Genomic DNA, 13,823 nt, shown 5'->3' with positions numbered 1-13,823 from the left:
TGTTAAAAAGTTATTTTATGGCCATCAGCAGATGATGTGTACATACAGATGTCACATTAAAACCAAAACCATTGTAAAAGATCGTCTTTTCCTGACTAGTAAACTTTATGCTCATGAAAAATTGCTGCAGTCGCTTAATAACTTTGGTTATTTACTTCCTACTTTGGCTATTTGTCTTTTTGAGTCGAGAATAAGCAGTCAATCCGTATCACATACTTTTCTAATCAAACTGTCTTTTTATGAAGCTTAGATAGTTTGATATACGTTTACAATATATAGTACAAAAAACAGGAGTATGAAAATATAGTCAATGGATGTTTCATACTTAAAACATTTTTTCAACTTTTGGGATCTAAAATGTTAATGATATAAGCACTTATACCTTTGTTTTACAAACTATTGAGAGATCTTGTCCATGTACATTTAGTTTCCTTCTTGAGAGGTTGGCAGGGCTGGTGCAGCAACTCAGAAAGGAATTCAAAAATGTAGGGGCAGCCAGTGTAGGAAAGCTAAACTGAAGGAATTGTATGCAAGCTGCAGGGTTTGGTCATGTAATTGGTCAGTTCCTTGGGCAGCCAAGACTTTTCACCAGTCTTTCCTGCTGGCCTCGTGAAGTTTATTTTGTCAGTCAAACCCAGGGCAGCTGTGGCTACAATGTAGTTTATCAACATGTGAGTGGTTGAATGTAATGTGAAGCGCTTTGGAATCCTTGGACTTGATAAAGCACTGTTCAAATGCTAGCCATTCATTTTCTCTAAAGTTGCTTCAACTGACAAAAGCTGGAACTGACGACCTGACGTCCTGATCTGTCACATGTAACGCCTCCATCCACTTTAACCTCAACATGTCTCATTGTTGGTTTTCAAAATCCATATCAACTAGGGAAGCTTCAGCTGTGCTAACACACAATATCACATCAGTCTTAGTCTCATTCAACAATTAAAAGTCTGAAAACCAATCAGGCCTTAAGCATTTTTGTCAATGACACTACACATTTGTATAATATTTAAAAATATTTATCTGATTACCAATAGCATAACAAGGAAATGACACACCATGCTTTGCCAGTATGTAGCCAAAAGGGACAACATAAAGTAGAAAGCAGGGGAGGGGCTAAAACCGAGCCCTGTGGGACCCCGCATGAAAGAAGAGCAGCGTAGGATAAGTGGTCCCCCAGGCTGACACAGAAAGTTTGCTCTGCCAAGTTGACTGCACCAATCCAGTGCTGAGTCCCTGATGCCCACCCACTCCTCCAAACTAGAGAGTAAAAACAAGGTAAGAAAAAAGAAGAATCAGATCACAGAGAAAAGCAAAACTCTGGTAAAAGGACAAGAGTGGAGAAGGAAATAAAGAATCAGGGAATATAAATGAAGCTTATGAAAGCAAACACAACAAGAGGAATGGGCGTAGGACCTCACAAGACAGATTCAAAGTGAAAAGGATATGACAAAGAAGAAAGTAATGGATAAATTGGAAGAAGCAGAAAGAAAGACGAGGACAGACAAAAATAGGATGGGAATATCTGATCAATTTAAAAAATCATAAAGGGGAGGAAAACATTCATAGGAAAATTCAAGATGAAGAAAAATATATGATGCAAGTTGAATGTGGACTTGAGGAAGAGATCGGAGACTAGAAAACTAAATGAAGTATGGAAATGAGTAGTGATGGAAGGTGAAAAACAATAGTGAAAAATAGGATGAAGAAATGAAGCAACAATATTGCAGGAAACTATGTTAATGCACATGGACGGGGGGGTGGGGGGGAAGGGATGAAATAACTGATAAAATATAATATAAATAAAAGTAGGGAAGAAAAAAACTAACCAGGAAAGCAAGGGGGACATACAAAAGAAGGAGACAAAATTATGGATAAAACAGGAGAAGAGCAGACAAACAACCTAAATATACGTGGACGAGGAAATGGGTTAAAGTGATGAAACCTTTGGGGGAAAGAAGGCAGAGAAAAGCAACCTGCTGCAACTGTGTCATCTGCTTCAAAACAAGCCCTGATAATATTTTTCATTTATTGTTCCCAGAAATATTGTGTGGCAATGAATATAATCATTTTGCCCCGAATTTCAATTTACTGCTGTAATGCGATGCAACAGCGCTATAAGCGGAGTGTCATAAACGCCTTCCTCAGAGTGCGTTTGATATTCCTTGTACACTGCAGCCACACATCGGAGTTTGTTTCCATTGAAATGTGATTGGGTGACGCCTCGCTTCGGGGTGCAACGTGAGAATTCACGAGTCAATTTCCTGAAGTGGAATCCAATAAACTGGGGGAAAAAAAAAAAAAAAAACTGAGAAGAGATGATTTCTAAGCTTTGCTGACGGGTTGGTAAGACACTAAGAACCTGTAGTCGCAACTGTATGTGCAGACAATGGAAACTGTTTAACTGAAAATCAGATTTTAGATCCAGAGCATCCACATTTCATATCATCTGGTGGAGATGGTGCGTTTGAAAGCCTGGTCTGTCCGTGGACATTGACTTTACAGTTTTCAGAAAGGCCACGTTTAAGTTTTTTCATGTTTTTTAGACTTTGCCACAACATTAACTTTTACCTGTCATGGCGTTTGATTTGATTCAAATAATAAATTCCTACCTCTCATCAGGTGCTTTCCCCAGGCCTTAAGTTATCAAACCACTGCTGAAATCAGGACAAGTTGCTATTGCTATCGACGTTTTTCAGTCCGAATGCTGTGCTCACCACAGACCTGAGGCTGCCTATGTCAAAGTGTTAAATGATCTCTGAATATAGACTGTGGAAGAACCACATAACTGGCTCTGCTGGACCGCAAAACCAACACGGACATGATTATTTCTGAAGGAGGAGCAATCAAGAGTCACCACACCGCTTCAGCTTTTACAAACATGGAGAAGCAGCAATCAGCTGCTATGCAGCACAAATCTGGAACAAACTTCCAGAGAACTGTAGAAAAGCTAAAACACTGAATTCCTTTAAATCAAGACTAACAACTGTCTCTGTTATATATTTTAGCTGTAACAGAGACATTAGAGTAGTGTGACATTTCCACTACTATCTCATCTTTTAACTCTATTTTAGTTTTATAAGCTTTTTTTAATTTGGAGGGGAGATCTGTATAATTCCCAAAATGACCCAAAACAGATGCTTTAAATATGTTAGTTATTATGTTATCAGTCTATACAATGACAACTGATAAAGTTAGACACCGTCCATGCTCCGTCTATATTAGTGGGAAAAAAAAAGACTCACTTATCATCTTTCTTCGACTGAATGGATTTTATTGTAAAGCTATAAGGAAGGAGTAATTACAAGATATTTCTTTGATTTGCTCAGCAAAAATAAAATACCACATTTTTTTTTATTCAAACATGCCAATAGAAAGAGAACGGATGAGGATCAAACAAACACATCACCAAACTTCCTCCAAGAAAATCAAAAGACATCAAAAACAAGAGATCAGTTTCAGAAAATTAACAATGTTCCAGAACGAAAATGGAAAAATCAGGAGTGGGTGAATGATCGGAGGAGGAGGAACGCCGTCGTCCTCCACTCTGAGCCTTACTCCTCTCTCCTACGTTACAATAGATCCTACGGTACTTTAGATGATATATTCCTACAGGTTCTGGATTCCTTCACGGTTTTGAATATATATAGTTTCTCATTTTCATCTTTTAAAAACCTACACTTGCATGTACATAAAACTGTACAAAAAAACAAGGCTTCACTAGCAGTTTTTTTTTTTCTATATAAATATAACCAACCAACATGTAGGTTACAAACGTGGACTTCATGTAAAGACAAAAATTATTCAAAAATTTATTTCTGCACTTTTTTTTCTAATTGGAAAAAAATATTTTTTTTACTATACTGTAAAATGTCCATGTTATTAAGACCAAAATCAGTATTTTTCTTTACAAATTTGGACTTAAAACCCAATAAATCACTGAAGGAATTTGTGTCAAAGACCAATTTTATGAAGATTTTTAGCTTCTTAGTAGTAATATATAGATGTGGGCGCCACAGATGAGCTCCATAAAATCACATAGAAATTACAACTGTGTTGCTTTTCTTAAATTTGCAAATTACAACCTCAAATATTTAGGAACAATACCACATATACAGACTGCCCTGCAAAAGTATTAATCCTACTTAAACTTTTTGTATTTTGTAATGTTAGAACTAAAACATTTAACCGGTGGAATGGGACTTTATATCAGACCAACACAATAGTGCACAGTTTGGAAAAGCAGTGAAAAAGACAGATGATCTTATTTCTAAATAACAATATCTGCCTTTTTCTTGCTGTTCAGATGATTTCATTTGTAAATAAAAAGTCATCTATCTCTTTGTTGGTCTTCAAAATTGTGCACAAATTGTGTTGGTCTGTGAATCCCAGCCCTCACATAGTTTTATTTTTACATTGTTTGAGTTTCATTTTTGCTTACAGAAGGAACCATCCATCCATCCACTTTCTTCCGCTTATCCGTGGATAAGTTTGTTATAAGTTTGTTGTTTCAATTTCTCAGAAATGCAGTAAAAACTGAGTTTTAGTTGTTTTATGACAAAATTTTACATCTGTAAGGATAAACTTTGGATAGACTGTTCTATGTCCTGGTTGGCAAAAATAAGCTGGTTAAACCAGTCTGTCTTTGTCATGTCTTCCAAAAAAAAAAAAAAAAAAACTTGTAGCGAACTTGCCCGGTTTGGGGGGTATAACAATTTATCATTCACACATCAGGTTTAACAAAAAAATAATAATAAAAAGAATCACTTATTTCCATATTGTATGTCTATAACAGTGTAGATTCCATATCATTGATAAACAACTGTGACAATAACAGAAATGTATCATATTTATAAAGTTGGCATGTCTTCATGCTCCAGCTGAGGCCTCACTACCAGAGACTCCAGCTTTGGTATAATACACAATCCCAAAAAACTGCTAACCAAACTTTATTCCAAGATTCATGTAGAGCGATCTGTGTAGAACTGCAATTTGAGTTATCACTGGACGTTTGCACTGACAAAATTCAACCTCATCAAGCTGTAGATATGAACACTATTAATGAAAATGTTTTTTTTTACCTTAAGACTTCAGAAGGACAAAATTTACTTAGCATCCAATAAAAGTGTTTTTTGTTTTGTTTTCTAAAAGGTTAAAATTGGGTGAAATGGATTATGCAGAGCAAGCAGAAGGTTTTCAGGGAGAAATAATCATATTTAATGCTAAACATTTTAACTAAAAGAAGTAGTAAGTAAAGTAATCCTGGAGAGCAAACAAAAACAAGAAGATCAGTCCATTTTTTTAAATCAAAGGAAAAAGCCATTACATCTCAATCATTGTTAATTTGACTACACATTATATGTTGCTTAAGATAAAAGGTATATTTCACCTTTTTAATGAAGTCTTTTTAAATAAAGTCTTCCCTAGAAATGGAGGCAAATCATGGTGAACTAAACAGTACCAGAGGCAATATGTGGCAAGACAATAACACAACATGTGTTGCACTAACTTGAATTAATCTTTTTGTTGTTCATCTTATTTTTGAAAAGAAATTACAAGACATTTTGAGAATATTTTTGTTAACATTGTCATTAGTTTTTATTTTATTTATTTGCCTTCCTGAATTTCTGTAGTTTGCGTTTTTTTCATACCCATGTTTTTCATTTTCTGTACACACTTTAACAATCAATACTTTAAAGTAATTTTCTCAAATCCATTTCAATCTATTGCAAGGAAAGGTCAGTAAGAAATACAATTGAGCCAAAAATGATGCATACTCCTATTAGATTTAGGTTTGGTTTTCATTCATGGTTTTCAACATGTTTCTGGTATGAAATAAGAAAGGCATCTATCAAAATATAATGTAGGTATTCAAAACAAGTATTCATTTTGAAGAGAATGTTTTTAATTCTTCTTTGTTACACAAAAGTGCGTTCAAAGTAAAAAAAGGATTTTGAGTGTCTAGTACAAAATGTCCTTTGAGGAGCCAGAGTTGCTGGAAATTTAAATGTGTTGTAATGATGCATGTTTCAGATTCACAAGAAGATCACAGGATGAGAGTTTAATGAATCTACTCTTTCACAAACAATAACCTGTTTTAAGTAACATAAAATTATTCTGTCCAGCAGATAAAAGCTCCTGAAACAATTTTTATTCTGAGTCTGGGCTCGGAATAAAGTCTGAGTCTGGGTCTGTCCCTTAGAGGAAGGTGGGAACCTCAATCAATTAGAGAGTTTAAAAGTACAGTCGCTGTTCCTCCTCATTGAGAGGAGCCAGTAGAGGTGGCTCAGGCATCTGGTCGGGGCGTCTGGTCGACTCCTTGGTCAGGATTTCCAGGCACGTCCCACAGACACCCAGAGGAATACCCAGACATTGGAGGGACTGTGTCTCTCAGTTGGTTTGCGAATGCCTAGGGATTCCCGCCCCCCTGTTCCCAAGTGGCTGGAGAAATGGAAGCCTGAGCCTTTTTTCTTAAACCGCTGCCTCCGTGACCCAACCTCAGATTAAGAGGAAGGTGATGGATTAATGGATGGAAAGGCCTTTTCAGACTTTTCATCCTTTGTATTTATGTTCTTTAATAGATTAAATATCTTGTATAATTATTGTTTAACTGCTCAGAGGTATCGGCAGATTTAAATGTTCAATTGGGTTGCTCCTCTGTCAGTTTGTAAACCTTGTGTTGCTCGTCACCCTTCATCAAGCTGCTAAGACGTTTGTTGATTCTCAAGTAAAGCTTCTGCTGACTAAATAGAAGTGTAGTAAAAGCAATGCAAATATTAAGCCATTATCCAGGACTTTTTCTCCTTATAAAAAAAAAAAATTCTATGCAATTTCTATGTGTTAATCATGAAGTGTTTTTTTTTCTGTGTCTAACGTGTTCAGCAGAGAAAACGTCCCATTTATACACATTGTGAATGAAACGAGGGGAATCAACTGGTTCCCAACTGAATCTCAGAGAGAAAACGTTGAATTTGCTGCGTCAGAAACGTCACCAACAGATCCATAACAACACTTTCTGACAGGGCAGAGATGAAAAGTGTAATAACTGACTCGGAAGATGAGAACAATGATCTTCACATGACCCAAAATATGATGTAAGGAGAATTAGTTTGGTAAATATACAAACACAACAGCAGAATAATCAGAATTATGTCTCCTGAACTTAAAAATACAAGGGGGGATCCAGCTGATATCTGATGCCCAGTGTCGTAAGAAATATTTTATTTTACAAAACTGTGTAAAATACCCAAAATTGTATGTTAGCCAGTAGTTTTTGTTCAATTTTAGATGTCTAAAGCTTTAAAAAATGAAATAAGAAATGATTTTCACATTTCATTTACGTCATAAATGTTGAAAGAATCAGCAATAAATTTCAGTTAATACTGAATTAAGAGTAAAATAGAAGGATGGTAATGCTATTTTTCAATAAGAGCTGCAGCTTGGTTTCAGAAGAACACACTGATTTTGTTTTTAATATAAATTATCTGATAGATATTAGTGTGTATAATGGTCCATTTCATTGTCAAGTCTGACTGAAGGTACTTGTTACTTTTACAAATTGTTTTTCCACCTTGAATGAAGAGCCTCGAAGAGATTATTTTCTCTGATTAGATATGAGTCGGTGCATATCCGAAGGCCACCTGAATATTTCGGCAAACAAGATATCTGAATTTCAACAGAGAGGAAATGTCAGAAATATCAATTTCTGTCACTGCGAAGTGGATTTGAAAGCAAATGTTCATGCAAAGCGACCAGCTCCCATCCTTCTTCCTGCGCACACATACACACCCACACAGAGACTGTCAAAGTGTGTGACAGAAGGTCTCCTGGGGGCTGACGGGTAGGTCGGGAGGCTGGAGGCTGTGTTGGGGGGTTTAGGTTTTCCTCCAGGGAGCAGGAAGTGTTTGCTGACACTCTGGATCCTTCAAATGGTCACAGAAACGAGGTAGCAGTCAAGCGTTTGGACACCGTTTGACTTTTTTCATTACCTTGTCTAAATATTTGACTGTTACTGCATAGGCTGGGTATAAAGTATTTTTTATTATTCTCCGTACTTGATATGTGTTTTTGGGTGAAATATCACCCAAAAACATTTTTTCTTTTGTTTTTTTTTTCTTTTACTCTTTTGATTTTGAAGTTCTGTCTAGTTGAATTTATTCTGAGTTTTATTTTTGCCAAATTATCGAAACATCTATGTAGTGTTCTCAAAACACAGCTAAGGGCTCCTGCTGCAGTCATACAGGATAAAAAAAAACAGAAGAGGAAATTTGAGTCAAAGTCATGCAAAGAAACAAATAACTATATTCTGAGCACGGTAGTTGTTCCTCTTTGCTTGGTTTTATTAAATCTGACAGTCTGACTGCACAGCCATATCCGTTTGAATGAAATGTAGATGAAGGTAATTTTTACTTTTTGTTTCGTCTGTTTAGAGCTACCTTTGAAAGGCTGGAACATCGTTCATTTTAATCTGAATTCCAACTTGTCATTATTTTTTTTTATTACTGCACTGCATTGTAATAGTGTTTTTGACTGCCTTTGACCTTGTTCCTCAAATTTGTGACCACCATGTGGCCTACCCAGTTCAGACCACTTGGGGTCATTTTTTCCACGTTTAGTTTTATTTGACATTTCTTTTCTGTGACGTTTGTTTTCTGTTTTTATGGGAAGCACTTCTTTGTTGCCTTTGCTGTGTTTGTAAATTTTTTTTTTTTACAAATATTGATCGAATTATCCATGAGCTGTAACAAACATTTCTTGACATCAGGCTTTATCTCACTGACGTTTCACTGTGAGTGAAAAGAGCAATGCCTTCCTTCATTACAGGCCTGGTTTTCCATCATGATATGGTGTTTTCTTGTGTTTTAGCTCACTTATGTCCAATCTCTTATGAACTGAAAAATTAGGAGGAAGACTGATTGGATCAATCCTTTTGATGATGCTAATCAGACTGATTGAGTTGTTAATAATGCATATCTAATGTACATAGAGGAGGAAACTGACTTCAGTCTACCAGTTTGGAAGAACTTAATGAGTCCCAGCCCAAATCTTTTATCTGGGCTTAATTAAGTTTAGGTGGACTAAAAAGTGTTAAACCTATTCATGTCTATAATAAGCAAACTAATCTCTTAGTGAGTATGCGCACAAACACCAAAGCACTGTTTGCTTTTGAGGTAAAACCAAAGTCGCAGAGTTCGCCAAAGATTGCCAGAGGTTACCAGAGGGTGGTTGTTTTCTTCCGGGGTTAATTGGTGCCAAAAGGTTGAGACTAAGCTGATGCTACAAGACCTCTAGACCCTTTTCTGCATCCTTACACCACACACCGCACTCAGCACAACACAGGCCAACCGGGACACTGACCGCGCACCCAAGCAGCCGGTGGAGAACAGCAGAGGAGCCGGAAAGACAGAGAGTGAAGGTGGACCGCCACGAAACGCCTGTAAATAATCAATCAGACCGTTGAGCTCGGGCGTTAAATCACTGCAGGAGCATGCAGCGCTCATGAGCTCTAAATCTCTTCAGCGGGCAGGGCTGAGCGGCAGCTGAATGACGGCTGATGTATGTGTGTCGTTGTATGAGCATATTTACTGAACGGGCAGATATGTCGAGAATAAATCAAACTTTATTCAGAGGCTGGATCATGAGAAGAACTGCAGAAGAGCCCACACGTCAAGCTTTACCTCAAGTTGAACCAAATATAAAACACAACACAAAGCAATTAGCTGGCTGATATGTAAAGGATGATTGTACATTGAAGATAAAAACATGGAGCTAGAGAGAAACAATCTGCGATGCTCCATCAAGCTGTTTGCCTCATGAAACGAGATATTAACCCTGCCTGACCCAGCTGATGACCCTAATTTGTAATCAGTTTACTTGCAAAGACTTTCAGCTTGTTTATGTTGCTTTGGTGTGGTGCTCTGACTGTGAAGGCTGGAAGTGCTGAGTGCAAAGAAACCAAGCTAATGAGTCAGTTACACTCCTGTTCACTCGAGAAAGACATCGATCTCACCTTGTGGATATGATAAACAGGCATGTTTAACTTAAATGGTACAAAATGCATAGCTGTGCATTTTTAGTTTATTAAACTCCAGGATTTTTCTAAGATCCAAATATTTTTATTTACTTTATTTTGTCTGTGTCTGCAAAAGAAAGTGTGTACTTTGAAAATGTCAGCACTTGACTCAGTATATTTAATTTTAAAAGCTAAACTATCTCAGAGAGCAGGCTAATCAATATCCTCTTCTCATCCTCTTCTGCAAGTTTCCATCCGTTCAGGTGAAATCTCACGACATTTTCAGCAGCCACGAGAACAAGACCTGACAGGACTGGACCTCCACATCAACTCCCTTTTCCTCACGCAAATTATCACTGGTGATATGCAGAGCCTTAGGTTGTAATTAGACGTTCTCTGCTGAGCTCCATGTGTGGGGGAGTGGGAGTGTTAGTGGACGAAAGCCCATTCAGACGTCATTAATCATGCATTTCTGTGTGGCCGGAGCGCAACAACAACTGTTTGCCACATTCCCCGGCTGCCCTCCCTCCCACCTCACACAGCAAACTGGCTTAATAAATACTCCTGCTTAACATGGAGCAACTCGGCCTCACGCAGAGGTGGGAAAGAATTGGAAACTAACGAGCGGCGACAATGACCCCAGGGCTCCTCTTTCGAGTTAACGAACACAGCAGGGAGACGTTCTCTAAAGTCAAACACTCAGGAGTGAGAACAGCTACAGTGGACAGTATCAACAGGAAACAGCTGCTTCAGAAACAAACAAAAAAGTCTTCATGAACACTGTGCTTAACATATTCTTGCTGCAGGAGCAACGTCACAACCGATGTTTGTGCAACCATCTGAGACCAGCTGGACTTTCTGAGAAATATTCAGCTTTTTCTTTCTGTGTGTGTTTTTTGTTTGCTTGTGTTTGTACCAAAACTGGAGTATAACGCGATCATCATTGAAGTTTGACTGAAAATCTTTGTAATTTTTCTTACACCAATGCAGTGCTGAAAGTATATGCAGTGATGATTTTTTCGACTTCACATCTGCTCCCTAGAGGATGGACCTTTATGATTGTTTTGTTTTTATTCAATCTTTTATAATGGGACATTTCAACTTTTAATTGTAGTTATAAGAAATGAAGAAAATGCCAAGACCCTGCATATTTCTTGCAGCTCAATTGTAACAAAGTTGGGTTTAACCACAAATGGCTACCATTTTGGAATTTTATACCTTGAGAAAATCAAAACCTATGAGAAGTGGAAAGAATTTTCTGCATAAAAAGCCAACTAATCTACTGAGAATAACACAGCATAGGTAAAACCAATGTACACGTTTTGTCAATACTCCATCAGTATCCTGGAAGTAAATTCTTTCGATTACAGAATAATACTCCTCTACCTAGGTAGAAGGATGGATTTCAAATTGCTATGAAATGATCGTATTACCCTTCCCAGACTGATGTTGAGCAACAATCGCTTCTCTGAGATCAGTAAGGTTGTCTTTCTGACGTGGCATGGCGTTAAAACATACACATATCGTGACAGCAAACTACCCAAAACTACAGCTTATAGTTTTTTAGGAGCTTCTCACAAGCAGCAGCTTGTTTCTGCTTTCGAGATTAAACCCCACACTGATGGTGTATTTAGCTGTATGATGTTTCTATTTGACATTATTTTGTTTTATTTTTGAAAATTACAAATAATGTGGAGTTTGTTGTGGCCATTCCTTAATTTGAGGTTTAGATTTAAATAATTTTAGAACCTAAAAACACCAGATCATTTGTAATACATCCTCAAGCGTAAAACCCATAGAACCACAGAAGGCTGTAATTATTTTTTACCGTTTCTGTATTGTCGTTCTTTCTTCTGAAACATGAACACTGTGTTCTGATGGCAACAGAACTTTCTACCACAAAACCTTTTTCAGTCCCCATCAGTAAACTTGAAATGGGAATGTAACACATGTTGAAGATTGTGTGTTTATATTTAACTGTTAAACAAGTCCATTTTAACAATTATCATAAAATGGTCAACTACCGAGAACAACATGAGGTTTTAATCCTCTGAGTCAGCTTCCTTTTGATAAAACAAAATGATGTACTTCCCCACAGAAGCAGTGTTGAGAAGCTGCAGAGATAAAAAAAACAAAACAAAAAAAAAAACAAAATAAAACAAAAAAAACTGAAACACTCAAACAACAAAAAGTCTTGTGGTTGTAACTTGGCACCGTCGGTGATGCTCAAGAGTCCAGATTCCTGCAGTGTGACACTGAATGCTGCGATGTTGTTACCCTGTGTGCGCCCAGATTTTCAGTCCATCAAAGAGACGATACGTGAAGATCTGCAGACAGCACAACAGCCACAGATCCACACTGAGAGCCACAGCAGTTTCCTCTGTCACTGTTTGTAATATTTACAGCTCTGTACACTGAAAAAAGGATCTGTTCTGCCGAAAAACTAAGATACAACTCCGGTGATTGTGAAACAGCGGCGCTTCTGCAAACGTCTTTTCAATGAACCGTTTCCGTTGATTGAGTTCAACTTGACTAAAAAATGCGATTCCTACGGCCTCCGAAGTCAACAAAGACAAAGTAAATAAAATAAAAAAGTTCAGGATAGATAAGATTACACAGTATACTTAAGTAGGATTTACAAGAAGTTCTTCCCTTGCCCCCCATGAAGTTCTTGTTCTTTTTCTGTTCCGACACAGCGACAAAGCGTAATGCCACACACAAAAATTTTACTCAAATACATGAAGAGCTAAATAGTTTCCCATGAAATCATCACAACTATGTGGCATCGTTTACATTCCATCCACAGCAGCTAAAACTGAATTTTCTTCCATTTTTGTTTGTCTATTCTTACATTTGATTGGTTTCTAGAGGGGAGTGTCAGGTCAGCGGTAGCGGCAGTAAGACGGGGCGGGGGTGTTCTAAAGCCTTGTTCGGTGATGCAGTTGTAAAAAGGAAGAAGGGTGAGTCGTGCTGTGGCACAGCGAGTTGTAGGCACAGGGGGTGGCTGTGAGGAGGTGGGAGGTGAGGCGGTGAGCGGCATCGTGGATCATTGGGGGATTTAAAGTTGAGAGCTTGACCCTCACAGGTAGATCTCTCTCTTGGAGGTCTGGCCAGTGGGTGTGGTAGCAGAGTGGTATTCCGCTGCCTGGCTCAGTGGGATCTCCTCGAGGCCACAGTCTTTGCCAGATGAGTCTCCGCTCCCAGGATAGGCACTGCTGTATGGGGTCATGAACCTCATGCTGGCCACTTTGGAGCTGCTGCCACCAGCGCCACTACCCGTCCCACGTTCCTCTGTCACCATGGGCTTCGGGCTGCCATTGGCCATCAGGTGCTCCTGTCCGTCCATTTCCTGGTAAGGCACGAAGGTGGAGAGCTTGGGGGCGTTCTTGGAGACCTTACGGTTGGGGGAAGGCTGGCCGGGCATCCAGCAGGAGTCAGAGTGGCCAAACTCTGTGCACTCACGTGTGCAGTTACCGGTCATTGCCACGTCTGGAAGGGGCCTGAGGTCTGCAGTAAGACATAAAAAACAGAAAAGTATAAGGATGAGCTACTTAGAAAAATTGGCAAACAAACAGTGGTTGCATGAGATGGAGATGAAGCTTGTGTGTGTATGAAAAATGCATTGTAAAAATGCTATTACTGCAGTATTACCACTGTACTGATAGTAGGAACCGAAAGCACCCAAATTATATCTCTCATATACTACCGAAACATAGTGATAGTTTTAACAATATTAAAAAAAAAATTTTTTAATAGTTACCTACTGCTTGACAGAAAACAGATCCCTCTTCCTGGTCATGAATGTTGACCTTTT

At 38.2% G+C, this 13,823-nt stretch overlaps 1 protein-coding gene across 3 annotated transcripts in view; it reads right to left on the bottom strand.

Annotated features, from left to right (window-relative positions):
- Positions 1-3,250: 3,250 nt before the first annotated feature.
- Positions 3,251-13,823, bottom strand: part of LOC103471465 (protocadherin-1) — a 202,408-nt gene continuing 191,835 nt past the window's right edge. For 2 of the 3 annotated variants that reach the window (XM_008420488.3, XM_081611649.1), the window contains one exon: positions 3,251-13,516. In XM_008420488.3, the coding sequence (XP_008418710.1) occupies positions 13,089-13,516 (428 nt within the window). In that variant the 3' untranslated portion in view covers positions 3,251-13,088. The remainder of the gene's footprint in view (positions 13,517-13,823) is intronic. The other variant, XM_008420493.3, reaches the window with a different exon arrangement.

Source organism: Poecilia reticulata, chromosome 10 (genome assembly GCF_904066995.2).
Source record: "Poecilia reticulata chromosome 10, P_reticulata-male-v2, whole genome shotgun sequence".
NCBI classification, from domain to species: Eukaryota; Metazoa; Chordata; class Actinopteri; order Cyprinodontiformes; family Poeciliidae; genus Poecilia; species Poecilia reticulata.
This window is presented reverse-complemented; position numbering and strand designations above follow the sequence as displayed.